This window comes from Mobula birostris, chromosome 9 (genome assembly GCF_030028105.1).
Source record: "Mobula birostris isolate sMobBir1 chromosome 9, sMobBir1.hap1, whole genome shotgun sequence".
Taxonomy (NCBI): Eukaryota; Metazoa; Chordata; class Chondrichthyes; order Myliobatiformes; family Myliobatidae; genus Mobula; species Mobula birostris.
The window spans coordinates 144630024-144654807 of NC_092378.1; the positions used below are offsets into that span (position 1 = coordinate 144630024).

The 24784-nt window shown below is 43.3% G+C and overlaps 2 protein-coding genes across 2 annotated transcripts in view; one reads left to right on the plus strand and one right to left on the minus strand.

Annotated features, from left to right (window-relative positions):
- Positions 1–24784, minus strand: part of LOC140203157 (sodium/mannose cotransporter SLC5A10-like) — a 192052-nt gene that overhangs the window by 23565 nt on the left and 143703 nt on the right. The window lies entirely within an intron of this gene.
- Positions 20728–24784, plus strand: part of LOC140203261 (protein FAM83G-like) — a 48497-nt gene continuing 44440 nt past the window's right edge. Inside the window, exon 1 of the mRNA XM_072269275.1 lies at positions 20728–21221. Within this exon, the coding sequence (XP_072125376.1) occupies positions 20766–21221 (456 nt within the window). The 5' untranslated portion in view covers positions 20728–20765. The remainder of the gene's footprint in view (positions 21222–24784) is intronic.

Here is a 24784-nt window from a genome sequence, read left to right on the forward strand (position 1 = left end):
GGGTCCCAGAGCCAAACCCCCGCAGATATGGAGGGCCGACTGTATAGCTGCTGTCGTGCCTTCTTTGTAATTGCATCGATATGTTGCAAAATGTTATTGTATCAATATGTCTGTGGTACCACTTGCAAATCTGGCAATGACACTTCTCGTTGTCATTGGGGGATCACAGTTCAGTGCAATGGTAGCAACTTATTTATAAATGACATTAACTTATTAATGAAAAATTAATCATCAATACCTGTATAAACCTAGCAGCAAACCAGAAAGCCATCAAACTTGTATAACTGTGGTTCACATTCCTGCATTGCCATTAGCAGCCACTCCTCTGGTAATTATTTCCTTGAGATGGGACAAGCTCATATAAAAGATAATATTGTTTTAACAATGCATGTCACTTACTTAAGGTCAACTCAAGGAGAGAAAGTAAACAGGACTTCAATATTTATGATGGAACAATGTCACAAATGTTACGAAGCCTTCACACTAGGACCACCAGGCTCAAAAGCAATTTCTTTCCCCGAGCAGTTGGACTGCTTAGCACCTCCATGCACTTAATGTAACTTACTATAGTTTTTATTTTTATGTATTGCAATGTGCTGCTGCTGAAAGCAACAAATTTCACGTCACGTGCCAGTGATATTAAACCTGACTCTGACCTTGAATCTTCAATTCCTCATCGTCACGCAGATTTAAGCTTTGTGACAAACGACGTAATTAAAGTAAGCACAGCAGGGTCGATACAGTGATGTAACAGAGTTGGCACAGTAGTGTAGCAGTTAATGTAGCACTTCACAGGGCTAGCAATCTGGGTTCAATTCCCACCGCTGCCTGTAAGGAGTTTGTACGTTCTGTGTGGGTTTCCTCCGCGTGCTCTGGTTTACTCCCACATTCCAAAGGTGTACTATTAGGGTTAGGATTGGGGTGGTGAGGAGCGAAGATGCTATGTTGGCACTGGAGCTGTAGCGATGCTTTTGAGCTACCCCCAGCAGAATCCACGGACTGCGCTGGTCTGCGATGCAAAAGACACACTTCACTGTATGTTTTGATGTTTCGATGTACGTGTGACAAATAAAGAACACCTTTAAATGTTTAATCTTTACAAAAATAGATGAAAAAGAAACTTTAATCAGTAGGAGTCAGCATGTTCCACTAGAATGCTACTCAAACCTACCTCCTGCCCTGCCACAGCAATCTTTAGCTCTGCCACAATTTAGCAACCTGTCTACCTCAGTCTTATCTACACAGAAGGACTCTGGCCCCAGAGGTCTTTGTGGAAATGGGTTCCAAAGTCTCACAAAGTTGCAACACCTCTGAGAGAAGAAACTCTTCCTCATCTCGCTCTTTTTCTGGATCCATACCCAGTAGTTCAGGTACCCCCCACAAGTGGAAACATCCTCTCAGCCCTCCAATAATCCATTCTGTCTCAATAAAATCACTTCTCATTCTTCTGAACTCATTAAGTTCCAACCTGGTCAATATTTCCTCATAGGAATTTCCCTCCATATCCAAGATCCTCGATGAACCTTCTGCAAACACACCTGCAAAAAAAATACTGTACTATGCAAAATTCTTAGGCACATACGCATATATAGCTAGGGTGCCTAAGGATTTTGTAGTAATTGTATGTATTGCACTGTACTGCTGCAAAAAAAAAAGAAAACAAATTTCATGACGTAAGTGAGTGACGATAAACTTGATTCTGATATGGGTCTCTGTTATGGACCAAGAGTGGAAAGCGGGCAGCGAGAAGGGAATCAAGGTTGGGAAAAGGGGAAGGGAGAGGAGAGGGAGTGGGAAGCACTGGAGAGACATTCAGTAATCGTCAATAAATAGATACTTTCTAATCAAATCATCTTGGCTGGTGTCTCAGGGCTAGGTGTGGCTGCACCCGCACCAACCCTTGCCCCTGGCACTCCTTCTCTGCCACACCCTCCACCCCTGCAGCACTCCACCCTCACCATTCCCAACACCCTCTGCTCCTGCCAGTTGTACAAACTCGCTCTCCGCATTGTGTTGACAGGTACAATGCTGTGCAAAAGTCTTAGACACCCTAGATATATGTATGTACCTTAGACTTTTGCACATAACTGTATCTTTCTTTAAACAGGCTTTCTTTAAACCATTCACACCACACTTTAAGCTTTCCAGCCAGACTTTCTACAATACAGTCTTAAATTAAAAGACTGTTCAGTGTAAAAAAAAGTGTACTTAAGTAGGTATATTAAGCATTGGGCACTTATAATATGGGTTATCCGTTATCTGTAGCCGTTAGTCTCGTGAGTGAGCACGTGGCCAAGTGGTTAAGGCGTTAGTCTAGTGACCTGAAGGTCGTGAGTTCAAGCCCCAGCCGAGGCAACGTGTTGTGTCCTTGAGCAAAGACTTAATCACATATTGCTCTGCGACCTGGAGAGTGAAGAGTTTCCAGGCACAGATCCATGGTCTCACAAGACTAACAGATGCCTTTACTAGTCTCGTGAGACCATGGATTTGTGGCTTGGAAGGTTTCCAGGGTGCAGGCCTGGGCAAGGTTGTATGGAAGACCAGCAGTCTCCCCTCTCCACGCTTCTGATATTGTCCAAGGGAAGGGCACTAGGGCCGATACAGCTTGGCACTGGTGTCGTTGCAGAACAATGTGTGATTAAGTGCCTTGCTCAAGGACACGACACAACACACTGCCTCAGCTGAGGCTCGAACTAGCGACCTTCAAATCACTAGACCGACACCTTGGCCACTTGGCAACTGTATAATATATAGTTCAATGGTACTATGATTCAAATGGAGGCATTCAAATCTTTGGCTATTAAAATACTGTATATCATACAATGGGCATTTATATATTTTCGAAAAGGAGACTGCTTTTTATCCTATTTTTTTGAATGTTAGATTTTCGCACACTTAAATTACACAACCTTCATTTTCTATGTTACCATTTGTTCAGACCAGCATTGAAAGTAATCAACAAAATAATAATTAGCTACAGAAAAGCCTCAGTGAGCCTTGTAAGGGTCTCCCTACCCCTCCATCAGAGACATGTATCGGGAATGCTGCATACGCAGGGTCCTTAGTATTATCAAGGATCCCACCCACCCCTCCAGCATCCTCTTTCACTTTCTACCATCATGCAGGAGCCTCTGATGCTTAAAGACAAGAACGGTCAGGATGGGAAACAGCTTCTTCCCACAGGCCATTAGGCTTCTGAACGCCGTGCCACATCACATTCAAAATATCACTGTTCTGCACCTTACGATATTTAATTGATGCACTTTATTTATGTGTCATTCATTTACAGATTTTAATTCTTACTTTCCTAAGTTACTGTGTCTAATATGAGTGTTACGTGTACTACTGTGTTTTAAACTCTGGTCCAGAGAAATGTTGTCTTGTTTGACGGTATAGTTCAATAACAATAAACTTGACTTGACTCAAATGGTGCATTATTCTGATCCAAAATGCAGATACTTCTAGACTTTGGTTTATTGAATTTCTATAAGGTCCTCAACACTAGTTTGATATGGCTACATATTTCAAAACATATATGTTACTTCTTACTCACATTTTCTATTACCCGATTATCTAATTAAAAAAAACATAGGTGGTGGAAATCTGAAATACATGCAGAAAACGCTGTAAATACTCAGTAAGGCAGGCAGCATCTGTAGAGAAACAAGATTAGTTTTGGTTCAACACAAGCAGATTTCCAGCATCTGCAAAAGCTCGTGTTTATTATTAGTTTCAGTTCGATAAGTTTCATGGGATAGGTGATTTCTATTTTTAGAACCAGTCAGAGTACGGTAGTGCACTGGTTAATGGACTACCAGTTGAAGATTTGGGTCAAAGGTCCAGATTGAATTCCAAACTGCAAACTAGAATTTAATTTCAAAGAATGAAATAGTTATTGAATTTCAGCTATTCCGGAGTGCTTTTTGTATTTCAATTAATGTTATCTTGTTTTTACTTTGCCGATATAGAGAAGTACAAGGTCATAAGAGTCAAAGATCACGTGGATAGGAAGAGACTTTTCACGCTGCAGGGTGGAGATGGCTAATACCAGAGAGGATAATGTTAAAATGATTGAAGCAAAGTCCAGGGGGTGTCAGAGGTAAGTGCTTTACACGGAGAGTGCTGAGTGATTGGAATGCCTTGACAGAGGTAGTGTTAGAGGCAGATACTTCAGGCTCATTTCAGAAACTCTTGGATAGGCACATGAACGATAAAAAAAATAGTGGACTATGTGTGAAGGAAGGGTTGATCTTAGAATAGGTTAAAAAGTTGGTACAACATTGTGGGCCCGACTGCCTGACTGTACTGTACTGTCCCACACTCCATGTTCTACTTAACTTTATAAATTGTGTTAGTTTTTTCTCAAAAACCTTAAATAAATAAGAGAACTCAAAGCTCCTCCCTCGGTTTTGTCTTCTGCTGGAACCTATTGGGGACATTGCACAGAAGAGTCACTGTGCTGAGCTGCCTGAGGCCAAGTTGACACTGAGACCTCCCTGCCCAACACAGGTGGACCACCAACATAGGAACCAGGAGAATATGACAATCAGGATGGTTATTAATGGGCCAGATCCAGTAAAATATGATGGGCTGAATGGCCTAATTCTTCTCCTATGCCTTATGGTCTTATTGAAGAACAGGGTTGAGAGGGAATTGGATCAGCCATGGTGAAATAGCCAAGCAGACATGATGGGCCAAATGACCTAATTTTGTTCCTATGTCTTATGGCCTTGTGGTTATAAAATATGCTCCATATTATTTTCCAGCTTCTTTTTACTCTTCTCTGGCTTTATAACCTTGGTCCATGTCTTCTTCACCTCTACACTGGATGCTCCAAACACTTGTAGCTCGTATCCCATGGCACACCCTATGTTGAAAACTCAAGTTATGTGTTGTGTTGACTTCTGGTCAAAATGGTGTTCAAGCCGTAGTCTCCAACAAGATCGTGGCTCAAAGTCAGTAGTTGTTTTTAAAATTCATAGGGATGGTTCTGGGGACAGAGGGGGGAGTTGGGCATCAGATTAAGGATGTTTCTTTTAAGTGTGCCTGTTTTTTTTCCTCTCAGTAGGCCCTGTTGGTTGCTCCCACACTGTAGGTTGCCAAGTGTATAAAGTGGCTAACGTGACTTAGTAAAAACGTTTAATTCTACTGCTCTACTGTCATTCATGCTCCATGCAAACACAACCAGTATCATATGTTTTGTTAAAATTTATCAAAGTATTTATTTTTTATTCAATTCAATAGGTACGTTTAATGTCAGAGAAATGCATATAATATACATCCTGAAATTCTTTTACTTTGCAGTTTTACCTTACCATCTTCTTTAAAGAGGAGGAATATTTCAAAATAATATTTTAATAATTTTCCACAGAATTACATAGTGATTACAATCCTGATACACGGCATTAACCCAATAGGTTTGTACTCCAGACAAATCTCCACCCATCTTATTACATCTCAACCCAGCAGAGTACCACTTCAGACACAAGAAAATCTGCAGAAGTTGGAAATGCAGAGGAACACACTCAAAATGCTGGAGGAACTCAGCAGGTCCGGCAGCATCTGTGGATGTGAATATATAGTCGATGTATCAGGCCTCAGGAATGGTCTTGGCCCGAAATGCCAACTATCTATTAATTTCCGTGGATGTCACCTGGTCTGCTTGGCTCCTCCAGCATTTTGTGTGTATTGTAGTGTACTACTTCACCTTCATTCCCTTCACTTAAAAGTTGGATTTACTTGACCAATTCAAGATGCATGATTTGTTCGTTTGTTCTGTGCCATGTCATATGACGTAGACACTCCTTGTCTTTTAATAACCATGATTGTTCTTGGCAAATCTTTCTACAGAAGTGGTTTGCCATCGCCTTATTCTGGGCAGTGTCTTTACAAGACAGGCGACCCCAGCCATTATCAATACTCTTCAGAGATTGTCTGCCTGGTATCAGTGGTTGCACATCCAAGATTTGTGATACGCATCCAGCTGCTCATACGACCATCCGCCACCTGCTCCTGTGGCTTCGTGCAACCCTGATCGGGGGGCTAAATAGGTTCTACACCTTGCCCAAGGGTGACCTACAGGCTAGCGGAGGGAAGGAGCAACTTACATCTCCTTTGGCGGAGAAGTATCCTTCCTATTATATGATGTGTCAGGTGCATATATAAAAATATAAGTGGACTTATATATACTGTATACGTGCCAACTACCACATAGATATAGCTAGGGTGCCCAAGACTTTTGCACAGTACTGTAGTAACTTTAAGTATTGCACTGTATTTCTGCTGCCAAAACAAATTTCACGACATGTGTGAGTGATGATAAACCTGATTCTGATATGGGTCTCTATTGTGGACTGAGAGTGGGAAGGGGGCAGGGGGAGGGGAATCATGGTTGGGAAAAGGGGAAGGAGAGAGTGGGAAACAATATGATCAATAAACCAATTGTTTGGAATCAAATGACCTTGACTGGTTCCTCAGGTCTGGGTATGTCACCCACTGCTCCTGGCACTCATCTCTGCCACCTGTCCCACACTCCTCCCTTGGAACTCGCACAACACGCTGGAGGATCTCAGCAGGTCGGGCAGCATCCATGGAAACGAACAGTCAATGTTTCGGGTGGAGACCCTTCATCAGGTCTGGGCCCGAAATATTGACTGTTCATTTCCACGGATGCTGCCCGACCTGCTGAGTTCCTCCAGCGTGTTGTGCGTGTTGCTTTGACCCCAGCATCTGCAGAGTATTTTGTGTTTCCTTGGAACTCCGCCCTCACCACTCCCAACATGCTTTGCTCCTGCCAGATTTACAAACTCTCTCTCTCTGCTCCACATTGACAAAAGCAGTACTGTGCAGAAGTGTTAGGCACCCTAGCTACATATATGTGCCTATGACGTTTGCATAGTACTCTATGGAGGCAGCACAGTAGTGTAGCAGTTAGTGTAATGCATTACTGAACCAGTTGTAAGATCAGGATTCAATTCCCGCTGCTCTTTGTAAGGAGTTTGTACGTTCTCCCTGTGACTGCGTGGGATTCCTCCCAGTGCTCCGACTTCAAGTTCAAATGTAGTTTATTGTCATTCAACTGTACACATGTCAAACAAAACAACGTTCCTCTGGAGCAAGGTGCACAACACAGTACATATAACTCATGTAAACAACACATAATGTTACCATAACTAAATTAACAAATAATAAGGAGCATTTATGAGACAAGTTAAAAAGTAAGCTGCATAACGCTACTGGTGCTTCATTGGTGATGAGACCTGGGTGGTGGCAAGGAGTTCAGAAGTCTCGAACTGGGAGATACCCCCCCACCCCCACGTCTCAAAGATGTATTGTTGTTATCACTCTCTGCACCTTGTCGCATATCGGGTGGGAGCCTTGCCATTTCTATGGCATTTTTCCCTGTTTTTTATGAGGCCGAGTTGCTAGCTCGATGCTCAGCCCAGCACAGATGGAAAGGATGCAAGCAGCCGACCAGATTTGAACCCAGGACCACTCGCCTCGAAGTCTGGTGCTGATGCCATGACATCACCAGCCGGCATCAAAGATGTATGGTTCGGGTTAATGAGTTGTGGGCATTCTACGTTGGTGCCAGGAGTGTGGGAACACATACAGGCTGCCTAGCAGAATCGTCGCTGATTTGATTTGATGCAAACAGCACATTTCACTGTACATTTAGATGTTTCAATGTACATGTGACAAATAAAGCTAATCTTGACATGATTCACACTGAATTACAGTGGTGCGAGAAAGTTTGTGAACCCTGTGGAATTTTTTCTCTATTTCTACACAAATTTGCCCTAAAATATGATCAGATCTTCACTTAAATCCTAAACTTAGATAAAGAGAACCCAATTAAATAAATAACACAAAAATATTATACTTGTTCATTTATTTATTGTGAAAAATTATCCAATAGTACACATATTTGTTGGAAAAAGTATGTGAACCTTTGCTTTCAGTAACTGGTGTGAACCCCCCGCCACCCCGTACAGCAATAACTTCTACCAAATGTTTCTGGTAACTGTTGATTAGTCCTGCACATCGGCTTGGAGGGATTTTGGGCCATTCCTCCTTTCAAAACTACTTCAACTCTGGGATGTCGATGGGCTTCCTTGCATGAACTGCTTGTTTCAGGTCCTGCCACAGCATTTCTATAGGATTAAGGACAGGACTTCGACAAGGCCATTCCAAGACATGAACTTTCTTCTTTTTAAACCACTCTGTTGTTGATTTACTCTTGTTTTACAGATCATTGTCTTGTTGCATTATCCAACGTCTATTAAGCTTCAGGTTAATGGACTGCTACCCTGATATTCTCCTGTGAAATGTCCTGATATAATTTTGAATTCATTGTTCCCTCAGCGATTTCAAGCTATCCAGGCCTTGAGGCAGCAAAGCAGCCCCAAACCATGATGCTCCTTCTACTATGCTTCACAGTTGGGGTAAGGTTTTGGTATTGGTGAGCAGTGCCATTTTTCCTCCAAACATAGCAACGTGCATTTCTGCCAAAAAGTTCAACTTCTGTCTCATCTGTCCACAGAACATTGCCCAGAAGCATTGTAGAACATCCAGGTGGCCTTTTGCAAAGTTGAGGTTTGCAGCAATGTTTTTATTTGGAGACACTGCTTTCATCCACGGTGTCCTTCCATGAACACCATTCTTGTTCGGTACTTTTCTTATAGTGCACACATGAACAGAGACTTTAACAAGTTCTAGAGATTTCTGCAGGTCTTTTGTTGTCTTGCTGTTATCCTTGGGTACTTTTTCACCTCCTTCAGCATTGTACATTGTGTCCTTGGTGTGATCTTTGCAGGATGCCCACTCCTTGGGAGAGTAGCAACAATACTAAGTTTCCTCTGTTTGTAGATAATTTCTCTTACTGTGGACTGATGAATACTCAGATCTTTAGAAATACACTTGTAGCCTTTTCCACCTTCATGCAGCTCTTCAATTCTTCTTCTAAGGTCCTCTGAAAGTTGTTTTGATTGAGGCATGGTGCACATAAACAGATCTTTTTTGAGAAGAACAGGCTTTGTCAGTAACCTGACTTTACACATCATTTTTTTTATATAGGGCAGGGCATCTCTGCAACCTACACCGCTAATCTCAACTAATTGATTGGAACACCTGACTCTAAATAGCTTTTGTAGAAGGTATTACACCAGGGTTCACATACTTTTTCCAACAAATACATGTAATATTGGATCATTTTTCTCAATAAATAAATGAATGGGTATAATGTTTTTGTGTTATTTATTTAATTGGGTTCTCTTTATCTAGTTTTAGGACTTAACGTGAAGATCTGATCACATTTTAGGCCATATTTATGCAGAAATAGAGAAGATTCTACAGGGCTCACAAACTTTCTAGCACCACTGTATACAAGATACAGGACAGAAGCAAGCCATTTGACCCAACTGGTTTATGCTTCAAAATGCAAACTAAAGATGACATATTTATTTATTTATTGAGGTACAGCATGGAATAGGCCCTTCCAGCCCTTTGAGCCATGCCGCCCAGCAATTCCCAGATTTAATCCTAGCCTAATCACAGGACATTTTACAATGACCAACTAACCTACCAACTAGTCATCTTTGGACTGTGGGAGGGAACAGGAGCACCCAGAGGAAACCCATATGGTCATGGGGAAAACGTACAAACTCCTTACAGGCAGTAGCGGGAGTTGAACCCAGGTCACTGGTACTGTAAAGCACTGTGCTAATCACTACGCTACTGTGCTGCCCCAACCTCTAATAAGGAGAATAGCCCCCAAAACAGGAATACCAACAAAATGCTCAACCTAATCTGTATCTGTATATTGCTTGTTGATGACAAAGTTTTGGATGCCATCGACATTGTTTGATACCTTTTAATGCTTGACATATAATAACAATATACTTCAAACATAAGCTGCCCCAGGAAACAGAATCCTTTTGCACAAGTTATTACTTCATTTGGTAAAATTTAAATCTGTAATTCCCCTACTGAACTTGTATTGGGAAATTCCAAATCACTTATGAGAAAGGTATGATGACTTCCAAGATATTTCGATCGGGGATGTTTAGAGGGAGAATTCGTAAGGCTAATTTTTTCAAATGATATAAATTCTATTCACTTTTACATGATTTTTTAAGTATTTGAGTTGGAAGGGGTGGAAACAGACTCTTTGGTCCAACTGATCCACACCCACCTAGGTGTTTATTTAAGTTCTTCCCACTGGCTAGTATTAGGCCCATAATCTTTTAAACCTTTCCTATCCACGTACATGTCCAGCTGCTTTTTTAAAAGTTGCTGCCTTGACTATTTCCTCTGACAGCTCATTCCACCTACGTGTCACCCTCTGAGTAAAAACAGTTGCCCCCCCCAAGCCGCTATTGAGCCTTTATCCTCTCACCTTAACCCTCTGCTGTCTAGCTCTTGACGCACCCTAGAAGAATGCTTTCTACCGTGCATCTATAAAAATTAATGAGGGTTTTAGGGGACAGGCCAAATTTCTTCAGCTTCCTCAGGAAGTAAAGGTGCTGGTGGGCCTTCTTGGCAGTGGACTCTGCTTGGTTGGACCAAGTCAGGTCATTTGTGATATTGACCCCAAGGAACTTAAAGCTTTTGACCTGTTCCACTTGCACACCACTGATGTAAATGGAGTCATGTGGTCCACTACTCCTTCTGAAGTCAACGACCAATTCCTTCGTCTTGCTGACGTTGTGGGATAGGTTATTGTCTTCGTACCATGCCACCAGGTTCTTAATTTCCTCTCTGTACTCTGTACATTACCTGAGATATGGCCTACAATTGTTGTGTCATCAGCAAACTTATATATTGAGTTCGATGGAAACTTGGCTACACAATCATGGGTGTACAGTTAGTACAGCAGGGGGCTGAGCACACACCCTTGTGGGGCACCAGTGCTCAGAGTGATCGTAGAGGAGAGCTTGTCCCATGTTTTTACAGCCTGGGTCCTGTCTGAGGAAGTTGAAGATCCAGCTGCAGATCTGAGTGCTAAGGCCCAGGTTCTGGAGCTAAGGAATCAGTTTATTTGGAATGATGGTATTAAAATCAGAGCTGTAGTCAATGAAAAGGAGCCTTACGTATGCGTTTTTATTCTCCAGGTGTTCTAAGGAGGAATGTAGGGCCAGAGAGATGGCACCTGCCATTGACCTGTTGCTCCAGTAGGCGAATTGCAAAGCGTTGAGGTTGACCAGTAGGCTATGGTTGATGTGTGCCATAACCAATCGCTTGAAGCACTTCATAGCAATTGATGTCAGAGCCACAGGTCGATAGTCATTCAGGCATGCTACCTTGCTCTTCTTCGGCACCGGGATTATTGTTGCCTTTTAAAACACGAGGGGATTTTAGACTGAAGCAAGGAGCAGTTGAAGATGTCAGCAAACACTCTAGCTAGCTTGCTTGCATAGGCCCGGAGAACCCGTCCCGGGACACCATCTGGGCCTGTCGCCTTCCTTGGATTTATCTTCAGGAAGACCCTTCTAACGTCCTCCTCGGTGACAATGAATCTTGATGCCACCAGGTCCGGTTCATTCGGAGGGAGCGGGATGCTCCTCTTCTGTTCGAATCTTGCGTAGAATACATTAAGTTCGTCAGGAAGAGAATCGCCACAGTTATTGATATTCCCGGCCTTTTCTTTGTGCCCAGTGATCTCATTTAGACCCTGCCATAGTCTACTGGCATCCCTCTGGTTAGCCTGGGCTTCCAACTTGGCTTGATATTGCCTCTTGGCACCCTTAATGGCTTTCCGGAGTTCACGCCTGGATTCCATGTAGCGACTGGTATCCCCAGACCTAAAAGCCACAGCTCTATCCTTCAAAAGGGACTTGACCTCATAATTCATCCAAGGTTTCCAGTTAGGGAATTCCTGGATCGTCTTGCGAGACACACAGTCCTCTATGCATTTCCAGATAAAATCCATGACAGCTGAGGCATACTCATCAAGATTAGCTGCCGAGTCCTTGAATACTAACCAGTCCACCGATTCAAAGCAGTCACGGAGGACCTCACCCGTTTCCTCCATCCAACGCGACACCACTTTTGACACCGTGACCTCCCGCTTCAGCTTCTGTTTGTAAGCCGGGAGGAGGAGTACGGCCTGATGGTCCGAAGTGAGGTCGACAGAACAGTAGGCATCCTTGACTGCTGTGTAGCAGTGGTCAAGTATATTCGGGCCTCTAGTGGGGCAGGAGACATGTTGGTATAACTTTGGCAGCGCCTTGCTCAGGTTGGCCTGGTTAAAGTCCCCGGCTGTAATGAGCAAATCCTCCGGATACCTGGTCTCAAGTTCACTGATGTTGGCATACAGTATGTTCAGAGCACACTCCACGTCCGCCTGGGGGTGAATGTAGACTGCTGTCAGTATGACTGAGGTGAATTTCCATGGCAGATAGTAGGGGCGACACTTCACCGACAGGCGTTCCAGGTCCGGGCTGCAGGAGCTTGTCAGTGGCACTGTGTCCGAGCACCACCCAGTGTTGATCAGTAGGCAGACACCACCTCCCCTCGTCTTGCCCAAAGATGCTGTGCGATCCATCCGATGGATCGAAAATCCCTCCAGTCGGATGGCACAATCGGAGGTGGCAGAGGAGAGCCAGGTCTCGGTGAAACAGAATACACAGCAATTCTACATCTCCCTGCAGTAGGTGAGACTCCCTTTAAGATCATCCACCTTGTTCTCTATGGCTTGCACATTAGCTAGCAGGATGGTGGGCATAGGGACCCTGAAGCCCCTCAGCTTCAATCTGACCAGCAGCCCAGCTCTTTTCCCACACTTCCTCGGTAAATAGTGCATCTTTCCAGGTTTCCATCGATGCAGTGTGTTGTTGTCAGCTCTTTGAGGTTGGTGGACATATATAATATACATTATATTAAATAAAATAAGCAATTTAATTACTTATCTAAGTAAGGCAAAAAGAGAGTTATAATAAAGTAGAAAAAAAGCGAGATAGTGTGCATGGATTCATTGTTCATTCAGAAGACTGATGGTGGAGGAGAAGCTGTTCTTAAAATATTGAATGTGTGTCTTCAGGCTCCTGTACTTTCTCCTTGATAGTAGCGGTGAGCAAAAGGCACGTACTGGGAGAAGGGGTCCTTAATGACAGCTGCCATCTTTTTGAGGCATTGCCTTTTGAAGATGTCCTTGCTGCTGGGGAGGCTAGAGCCCATGATGGAGCTGGCCGAGCTTTCCTAATCCATCTCTATAGCATACCCTCGGTTCCCTTCTCCCATATACGACTTTGCATTGGAGTTACTCGCCTAGGCTTCTCCAAAGTCTCCTCTGAAACCTGCACTCTCAAGAAAGGACCATGCCAGGATGCAAAAAGGAACAGCATCACCTGTAAGTTCCTATCAACTCACAAACCACCTTTATTTGAAAATAGGTTGCCCTTCCTTTATCAGTGAAGTGTGCACGTATTTAGCATGCCATCTAAAATTTTGACTAACCTCTATAGATGCACAGCAGTGAGTATCCTGACTGGTTGCATCATGGCCTGGTATGGAAATACTAATCCAAGAAGGGAAAAACCTACAAAAAGTGATCAATGCAGCCCAGTTCATCACAAAGTTTACAAGGAGTGCTGTCACAAGAAAGCAGCATTCACCATCAAGGCGCCCAGCATCCAGGCTGTGTTCTCTTCTCACTCCATGAAATGTGTTGTTTTGTGGCAGCAGTACAGTGCAATACATAATAATAAATTACGACAATATATATATTATATAATGTATAGGAGGTACAGGAGCTTTATGTCCATGCCACCAGGTTCAGGAACATTTATTACCTTTCAACCATGGACTCGTGTTCTCAGTATTTTATACATATAATTTATTTGTTTGTTTGTTGTTTGTCTATTTGTATTTGCAGATCATCTTTTGCACATTGATTTTTTTGTCAGTTTTAGTGTGTAGTGTTTTCATTGATTGTATTATACTTCTTTGTTCTACTCTGAATGGTCACAAGAAAGTGAATCTCAAGGTAGTATATGGTGACGTATATATACCAAGAAGACAGAAAGCATGGTCATTTCCAGGAAGACAAACATCCCACAATGTGTGATCAAGATCGGAAATACAAACATCAAACAAGTCAACAAATTCAAATATCTTGGCAGCCTAATAACAAGTAATGGCGGATGCGACACAGATATCAAATACAGAATAGCAATGGCGAAAGAAGCTTTCCAAAAAATGAAGACCATATTAACAAACAGAAAGATGAGCACGCACACTAAAAACAGAATACTGCAGTGCTACATTTATTCTATCCTGACTTATGGAAGTGAATGCTGGACCATTTCTCCAGCAATGGAAAAGAGATTAGAAGCAGCTGAATTATAGTTCTACAGGAGAATGTTAAAAATATCATGGACCACACACACATCAAATGAAGAAGTTCTCAGAAGAGCCCAAGCAGTTCGATCACTCATACCAGCAATAAGAGAAAGACAACTCAGATTCCTAGGGCACATCATGCGGAAAGATGAACTAGAAAAACTCATACTCTCTGGAAAGATTGAGGTGAGTAAACCTAGAGGAAGACCTCGGCTTATGTACATCAAAAGCATAGCCAGGTGGCTACACAGCGAGGAAATGGAAGTCATCCAAAAAACGAAGGATGGATCTATATGGAAAACCATGGTCACCAAAGTCCGCATCGGATATGGTACCCAGACAGACAGATAAATACTTTGAACGTTGATCGTTGCTGGTTATGGAAGTGCTTTCGTCTGGAGGATTGCTGCAGATGAACAAGGTGGCTCTCCACCTTCTTCCACAAGGCAATCGGGTATGGGTAATAGATGTTGGTTATGCCATATAACACCCAAGTCCTGTGAGTGAATTAGCTTCCACTTTAGTGCATTCACATTGCTTGGACCAACCCGCTATTTACAACAAACATTAAACACTGGAGGAACTCAGAAGGTCAGGCAGCATCTATGGAGAAGAATAAGCTGACATTTCAGACTGCGACCCTTCAGTTATTTGCAGTTTCAGGCACTGAGGAATCTATTGTGTAATTGCAATAATTTCTGCTCCAGAATTTATTTTCCAGCCCAGGTATTGCTGACGGTTATTTGGGTGGGGGCGAGGGAGAGTGGAGAGGAAGTTGCTCTAGCTTTTTATCCTGTATATTTTGGCACTTGAATATCAGATATCGCTCTTTAGTTGGTGTTTATGTTTTCAATCTCCAGCCTTGACAATGGAAAAATATGGTAGGAAATTGTCCTGACTTTATGTAATGATTTTCATGTCCTTAATCAGCAGAAAGGGATTATAACCTATCAAGGGAAATAAGAGGCTGATTGCACTCTAATAGAGCTTGCCAATTCATCTTTATTCTTTCACTATTGATAAACCATCCATTTTATGTATATTTATTGAAATAGATGAATTAATAAACTTTATTACATGTAGGTTCTATACGGAAGACTCAGTCTCTATGGAAAACTATTATTTAATGTTAATAAAACATTAACATTAACCACTTTGTGAAGGGGGATGGGAGTTTGGGGTCAATGTTCTTGTCCTGTTTTGAGTGGGGGGAGGGGGTGGGTTTGGGGGGAACCAATGTTCTTGTTTGTTTTGTGCAGGGGTGGATTTGACGTTTCTCTCTGAACGATTCATGCTTTTTCTATGTTTCGTGGCTATCTGGAGAAGATAAGTCTCAGAGTTGTATATGGATACATACTTTGATAATAAATGAACATTTGAACCTTTAATATATACAGTTATTTTTATTTTGTCACAGCTAACTGATCTGATTTACTGCTTTGGGAGTTCCAAGCTGTTGTACAACCAAAATATCCTCTGGAACAGTAATGGACTTAACAGTCAACAAAACTTCAAGATAGCTTCACTGGCATGAAGCATGAATGGACAGTTTGAAATCATTAAAAGGGGGAGAATGATGCAACAGTCAGCTAAGTTCACAACTCAAAGCCAATCACACAGGTAAGTACTCTCAGTGCAACACACACAACGTGTAGGAGGAAGTCTGCAGGTCAGACAGCATCTATAGAGGGGGATAAAAAAACAGTTGACATTTCAGGCCAATACTCAGTTAATGATTTACTGATCACTGATCAATATACTTGTGTGGTCAGACCTAGGTTCCCTCTAAGCCCCCCCCCCCCCCCCGCCACCTTACTCTGGCTTCTAGCTCTTGCCTTTCCACGCCTTTGAAGGGTTTCAGCCAAAATATTAACCGTTTATTGCCCGTCATAGATGATGTCTGAGCTGCTGAGCTCCTGCAGCATTTGGCGTGCGTTGCTTAAGATGTGTAGCATCTGCAAAACCACGTATGTCTCAGTTTTTTTTTCCAGAGGCTTGATATTCCTCTGGGGGAAAAATAACAGAATGCATTCCTTACTCATGGATGGATTGTAGTCCAGAGAAGCCTGGGTTGCTCTCCGTGGAACAGGGAAAGCTCAGATACCCACTAGATACTGTTACTCTGGATTAATTAATTACTCTGTAGCCACTCTCAAATGCCTTTGAAAACCGGCATCTGTTTCACTTCCACATGGTTTTCTGAGTCTTCCCCACTGATGCACTTATTACCTAAACACTAGGATGAGTGATGGGGGTGGGCAACACATTTATATTTGTGGCCACGCACATTTATAATCTGTCAGTTTTACAATCCCGAATGGATGGTTAGCTAACACAGAGGGGGTGGGCAAACACATTACAATCTGTGGCAAAACCATTTTACTAACTGCAATTCAAAGTTTAAAAGTTTCAAAGTACATTTAATATCAGAGTGTGTAAACAGAATACAATCTGAAATTTGTCCTCTTCACAGATATCTACGAAACAAAGAAACATCCCAGAACAATAGAAACATTGAAGCCCCCACCCCACACACACAAGCAACAGCAAAAATACTGACCACCCACCCTGGGAATCTGAAATGAAAACAGAAAATGCAGGAGGAGTCAGCGGCATAGACAATGGAAAGGAGAACAGAGTTAACTCCTTCAGCGCTCCTCTGGTCCTCAAGTTTAACCAATGAGGACATCTTCAAAAGGCAATGGCTCAAAAAGGCAACATCCATCATTAAGGACCCCCACAACTACCCTCAAAGTTCGAAGTAAATAAATTTACTACAAATTTCAAAATAAATAAAACAAATCCATAATAAAATAGAATCAATGTAAGACTGCCCAACTTGGCCGTGCAACCACAGTGCAGAAGACAACAAACTACAAATATAAAAAGAAAGAAATAATAATAATAAATACATAAACAATAACTACTGAGAACATGAGATGAACATGGCTTGAAAGTGAGTCCGATGGCTGGGGGAACATTTCAGTGATGGAACAAGTGAAGTTGAGTGAAATTATCTCCTCTTGTTCAAGAACCTGATGGTTGAGGGGTAGTAACCTGGTGTGCGAGTGCTGAGGCCCCTGTACCTTCTTCTGAAAGGAGCAGCAAGAGAGCATGATGACAATGGATGCTGCTTTCCTGAGGCCTTTAATGAGCACTTCAGATTGGTTTTCACCAGGGAGCAGCAGCGAGAAGGAAGCATGTCCTGAGAGGTGGGGGTCCCTGATGATGGATGCTGCTTTCCTACAACAGCGTTTCATGTAGATGTGCTCAATGGTATAACTCTGAAAGTTGCATAGAAGTTTGAAGACAAGGGTTTTAGGAACAGCTTCTTCCCCTCCGTCGTCAGATTTCAGAATGGACAATGAAACTATGAACACTACCTCACTATCGTTGCTTTCATCTGCACCACTGATTTTTTAATATATTTCTTATTCTCATTTATAGTATATTTTATGTATTGCACTGTACTGCTGCCACAAAACAATACATATGACTGTGATAATAAACCTGATTCTGATTCTGATGTGACAGGGCAAGTCTCGGAAAATATGGGATTACTGTAATATGGGTGGTTTGATGATCAGTGCGGAGTTGATGAGTCTGTTTTGTACTGTAACCCTGTGAGAACCGAACATTAACTTTCTTTCTTCCTTCTTCCACAGACGCCGCTCAGCCTGCTGAGTGTTTCTGGTTTGCAGTTTTGCTTTGGTCACTGGGAAAACCCCTTGTGGCTTGAAGGGAGATGTGAGAAATTCATTGGTCAGGGCATTGAGTGCAAGTATTTGGACATCACATCACAGTTCTAGAAGACACCTGTGTATTGTGCACACTTCTGGTTGCTCGGTAAAGGAAGAATGGAAACAGTTCGCAAAGAATGTAACCAGGACTGGAAGGCTTGTGCTACAAGGATAGGTGGGGACAATTTTCCCTGAGCATAAGAGTCTAAAGGTTGACTTTACAGAGGTTCATATACTAATGAGGAGCAGAGTTAAGGTGATTTGTCACAATGCTTTTCCGCAGAGTATGGGAGTCTAAAGCTAAAGGGCGTTGGGTGGGAGGGGACGTTAGTTAGTTCCTCTCCATGACTGGAGGCACGTCAGGTGGGAACCTTGCGGTTTCTCTTAGCATTTGTCTGTGTTTTTTATGAGGCCGAGTTACCAGCTCAACGCTCAACCCAGCACAGATGGAATGCGTGCGAGGAGCCAGCCGGATTTGAACCCAGGACCACTTGCCTCAAAGTCTGGTACAGAGGCCACTATACCACCAGCAAGCATTAGGGTAAGAGGGGAAAGATTTACACAAAGAATCTGAGGGGATAATGGAACGAGCTGCTAGAGTAAGTGATAGAAGAGGGTACAATTGTGATGTTTAGAAGTCATTGGACTGATGCATGGGACAGCAAGGACATGTTGGGCCGAAGGGCCTGTTTTGAAGCTGTATAAATCTCTTCTGATTCAGATTCATTTATTGCCACATGCATCACTATTCAATGAAATTCCTTGCTCACATGAGGCTCAGGGTCCGAACCGTGTACCCAGCAATAATAAAATGCTGGAGGAACTCAGCAGCAAGTCAGGCAGCATCTATGGAAATGAATAAACAGTCGAGGTTTCAGGCTGAGTTCTTTGTCATGATGAAGGGTCTTGGTCCAAATGTCCACTGTTTATTCCCCTCCAGAGATGCTGCCTGACCAGTTGAGTTCCTCCAGCATTGTGTGTGTTGCTCTGGATTTCCAGCATCTGAGAACCTCTTATGTTAATGCATGCAGCAACAATAGCAACACACACACACACACACACGTGTGTATATTATTTATATATATATATACACACACACACACACACGTGTGTATATTATATATTATATATACACACACACACATATATATAGGCATCCGTTAGTCTCGTGAGACCATGGATTTGTGCCTTGGAAGGTTTCCAGTGCGCAGCCCTGGGCAAGGTTGCATGGAAGACCAGCAGTGGTCTATGCTGCAAGTCTCCCCTCTCCACGCCACCAATGTTGTCCAAGGGAAGGACCCATACAGCTTGGCACCGGTATCGTCGCAGAGCAATGTGTGATTAAGTGCCTTGCTCAAGATCACAACACGCTGCCTCAGCCAAGGCTCAAACTAGCGACCTTCAAATCACTAGACGAACACCTTAACCACTTGGCCATGTGCCAACACAGCAACACATAAAACCATAAGATATAGGAGCAGATTTAGGCCATTTGGCCCATCAAGTCCATTCCACCATTTCATCATGGCTGATCCAATGTTCCTCTTAGCTCCAATAACCTGCCTCCTCCCCAGATCCCTTCACACCCTGACCAATGAAGAACACAGTAGAAAGGTGTTCATAATTGCTGTCTGGAAACCTCCCCTGGATTGGATGGACTCTTGACCACACTTTCCACTGCCTTAGGGAAAGTAGGTAGCCAAAACTATTACAACCTACCCCACCAACCCCAGCTGTTCTCTCTTCTCCCCACTCCCTTCAGGCAGAAGATACGAAAAGGCTGACTTTAAGTGCCACCAGGTTCAAGCTTGGCTTCTATCCTGCTGTTATAAGACTCTTAAACTGACCGCTTGTACAATGAAGATGAACTCTTGACCTTGTCGTGGCCCTTTCACTTCATTTGTGTCCCTGCGCTGCGACGTTCCAGAGTACGGAAATCCCCTCATCGAGGACATCTTCAAAAGCCGGTGCCTCCAAAAGGTGGCACCCACCACCCCTCTTCGCATTGTTACCATCAGGAAGGAGGCACAGGAACCTGAAGACACACACTGGTAAAGTTTTAGGAACAGCTTCCATCCCTCCACGATCAGATTTCTGAACAGTCAATGGCCCCACGAACACCGCCCCGCTAATTTTTTTCTCTTTTTACACTATTTATGTATATATATTTCTCTGTGTGTTTTCTGGACTTCCAGCATCTTGTATTTCTTATTGTAATTTATTGTTTTTTTAATGTTTCTGGACCGTTGCGCAAAACGACGAATTTCACTACGTATGTCAGTGACATTAAACCTGATTCTGGTCGCGGCGTATAACCGAGAGCTTTTCACCCTGTCTCAGGACCTGTGACAGCGGTAACAATCAGCAGACAAACCGGCCGGAGGAGCCCAGCGCAGTTTACGTTTCCGCTGGCGGTAACCCTGCCCGACCCGCTGAATTCCTCCAGCAGATGGTCTATGGCTTGAGGGCGACCCAACCCAGCGCTCCGCCTGAGTCATCTTCCTCTTTCATGGGCACACGGATGTTACAAGAAAAGTAAGGCGTTGAGGACACACTGGGTGTGGTTTGGATTACCTGAAGGGGTGTGGCCGGAACGGGCGGGGTTGCGGGGAGGTGCGAGCGAGCGACGTGTCAGTGGGTCAGTGCACTCGGCCGCTCAGGAGCCGGTCTCAAGGGCTGTGAGGAATGGCACTGTCCCAGCTGCAATGCCTGGACGAGGGCAACGTCAACTTTCGCACCAATGAGTCGAAGCCGGAGTTCTTCTACAGCGAGCGGCAGAGGCTGGCCGTGGAGGCGCTGGTGGCGGAGGGGATTCACGCGTTTAATGAGACGGTGACCAAGGAGAAATTGAGAGAGTTCCTCTCCGAGCTGGACATCCAGCAGATCCTGAGGTCGGCCAGGGATTTCCTGGACGAAGAAGGGGCCGGCGAGGAGCCGGGTCCTGAAGCGAAGGGCACGCCCCTCTCGCTCCACTATTGGCCGGACTCCTCGGACGTGCCCCGGCCCAGCTTGGACCTGGGCTGGCCGGACTGCTCCGGGTACCGCGGGGTGACCCGCGCGAACGTGTACACGCAGCCCCCCATGGAGGGCTCCGTCCACATCAAGGAGATGTTCCGCCGGATGATCAGCCAAGCGCAGAAGGTGAGAAAGACTTTACGTAGCACCTGTCAGTAGAAAACTTGTGCACAGCAGGATCCCAGTGCTGTGATGACGACTGTTTCTTTGAAGTTCTGGGGATGGGTGGGGAAGTAAACTTGCCCCTCTGTAAAATAGTTTCACTGTTATCCCTTTCCATTCCTCTTAAGGAGTTGAGATGGGGCTTATGGTTCAGTATTGGATGCGCTTCACACAGCATCTCTGATGACGCTGAGCTCCCTGGTACTGCGAGATTAAGGCAGGCGAATGGGATTTGAAACTGAAAATCATCTGCCGTTTAATGGTGGAGGAGACGTTAATGGGGAGAGCGACCCAATCCTACTCCTATATCTTATGGCTGACAGTCGGTACCACGCTCTCTCAATACTGTGCTCCCTCAGTTTGTGCTGGTGTCAGCTTAGATTGGGGTTTGGGAGTAGGACGTGGAGTATGTCACCCACTGGAAATTAAGTTGAATCTAAGTTGGTTGAAATAACTTCACAAATAATTAAAATAGGAAAAGAAAATCCTAAAAGTTTCATTAGTTAGACACCAATATAAGCATTTCTTTCGTAGGATGCCTTGGGGAACATTGGAAGAGAAAAGGCAGAGGGATATGGATTTAGAGAGCTACTACACCGAAGTGTTATTTAGCAGACCTAAATTATTTAGTACCTAGTTTCCTTAACAATTTATGGTTTAACCATCCTGATTCATCCATGCTTAGAATCTTGAAACTTTAGAATTGTGTAACTCTAGTGCTGCATTGTAAGTCAGTCAGGTTTAAGTTAATGTACTGCATTCATCGAGTAAAGTTTAAGTGTTGCTGCTGTGGGAGATTCTGACACCTTGATGGAGTAACATTGCTAAACATTTCCTCTCAGTTTATAAAGTTAGTCATCTTGTCTCTGTTGAACCTGCCTTGTGGTGGCATGAGGAGTGGTCAGGGAATGAATCAGAATCAGGTTTAATATCCATAGTCATAGTCATAGACATACTTTATTGATCCCGAGGGAAATTTAGTTTCCTTACAGTTGCACCAACCAAGAACAGAATATAAATATAGCCATATAAAACCATAATTAATTAAATAATAATATGTAAATTATGCCAGGAAATAAGTCCAGGACCGGCCTATTGGCTCAGGGTGTGTGACCCGCCAAGGGAGGAGTTGTAAAGTTTGATGGCCACAGGCAGGAATGACTTCCTATGATGCTCTGTGTTGCATCTCGGTGGAATGAGTCTCTGGCTGAATGTACTCCTGTGCCCACCCAGTACATTATGTAGTGGATGGGAGACATTGTCCAAGATGGCATGCAACTTGGACAGCATCCTCTTTTCAGACACCACCGTCAGAGAGTCCAGTTCCATCCCCACAACATCACTGGCCTTATGAATGAGTTTGTTGATTCTGTTGGTGTCTGCTACCCTCAGCCTGCTGCCCCAGCACACAACAGCAAACATTATAGCACTGGCCACCACAGACTCGTAGAACATCCTCAGCATGGTCCGGCAGATGTTAAAGGACCTCAGTCTCCTCAGGAAATAGAGATGGCTCTGACCCTTCTTGTAGACAGCCTCAGTGTTCTTTGACCAGTCCAGTTTATTTTCAATTTGTATCCCCAAGTATTTGTAATCCTCCACCATGTCCACACTGACCCCCTGGATGGAAACAGGGGTCACCGATGCCTCAGCTCTCCTTAGGTCCACCACCAGCTCCCTGGCATATGTCATGAAATTTGCTGTCTTTACAGCTGCAGTACAGTGTAATGCATGATCATAAGGGGAAAATGTAAATTGCAGAAAGTGTATATATTAAATGGCTAAATTGAGTAAGTAGTACAAAAATAGAAATAAAAAGAAGCCATGAGATAGTGTTTATCGGTTCAATGCCCATTCAGAAATCTGATGGCAGAGGGGAAGAAGTTGTTCCTGAATCGTTGAGTGTATGCATACAGTACTGAGCAAAAACCTTATAGACTCGCGTAAAAAAAATCTGTAAAGTGACGATGCTTTCAAAAATAATGAAAAGTTTCTAAATATAAACAAATTTACTATAAGTAGCAGTAAACAGTAAAAAAAACTAAATCACATCAGTATTTGGTGTGACACCCCCCCCCCCCAACTTTGCCTTTAAAACTAGATCAATTTTCTTAGGTACACTGTCATGCAGTTTTATAAGAAAATTGGTTGGTAGGTTATTCCAAGCACCTTGGGGAACTTGCCACAGTTCTTCTGCAGATGCTGGCTCTCTCACTTGTTTCGTTCTCTCCAGGTAATCCCAGACAGCCTCAATGATATTGAGATCAGGGTTCTATTGAGGCTATATCATCTGAAACCATAAAAAAAATCTAGTGTGTCTAAGACTTTTGCACAGTACTGTATATTGTGGTATTTGTTACTGTAAGTTGCAATGAGAAATCTATAAAAATAGATGAGTAGTGCAAAAAATGAGACAGTGTTCATGGTCCTTTCAGATATATCTGATGGTGGAAGAGGACTAAAGAGGTGGAAGCAAACAAACCCAAGACTAAGTCTTGTTCCCAGTTAACTAACATGCTCAATGTTGTTAGTGTGAAGTATTGAAATGGGCTTTGCTTCAAGTGATTCTGTTGCATCTCAGAATCAGGTTTAATATCACTAACATATAATGTGTTGTGAAACTTGTTTTGCGGCAGTACTACAGTGCAATGCACTTTACAAGACATTACAATAAGAAATATATATGAGAAAAGTGAGCAAAAAACACACAGTAATGTAGTGGTTAGCACAACACTCTACAATGCAGGTGATCGGGGTTCAATTCCTGTTGCTGCCCATAAGGAGTTTCTGCGTTTTCCCTGTGACTGCATGGGTTTCCTCCGGGTGCTCCAGTTTCCTCCCACAGTCCAAAAACCTGCCGGTTGGTAAGTTGATTAGTCATTGTAGATTGTCCCTTGGATTAAATCTCGGGTTGCCGGGCGGCACAGCGGAAAGGGCCGGAAAGGCCTGTTCCACATTGTATCTCAGTAGATAAATTAATTAAATTAAAAATATAAAAATAGTGAGGTAGTGTTCATGGGTTGGTTCATTGTCCTTTCAGAAACCTGATGGTGGAGGGGAAGGAGCTGTTCTTAACTGTTGAATCTTGAATCTTCCATTATTCCTGACTCGAATAAAGATAAGGAACTGATTTCTGTTACACCTTACGTTACCATAGCAACGTGTTAACTTCCTGGAAATTGATTCTAGGCACTTCAATAGGCTGAATTTTAGAGGCGAAGATCTAACTTGTCCCGATGACTGAACCATCTCTGCTAACCAGGAATGAATTTCTAGGTACTGATTCTCTGGGAGCTTTAAAGCTAGGTGGGCTAGTGGGTTTGATCTACAGAGTAGAAGATACATAGCATATTATATCTCAAAGCACTTTAGAGTCAAAGAAGCAAGTGCCAATGAATAGGAAATGTGATAGTCATCTCCAAGAAATAATAATGTTTAAGAAATGCTGATTGAGTACACCACCATGTTCAGGAACAGTTATTACCCTTCAACCATTAGGCTCCTGAGCCAGTGTGGAGCCTTCACTC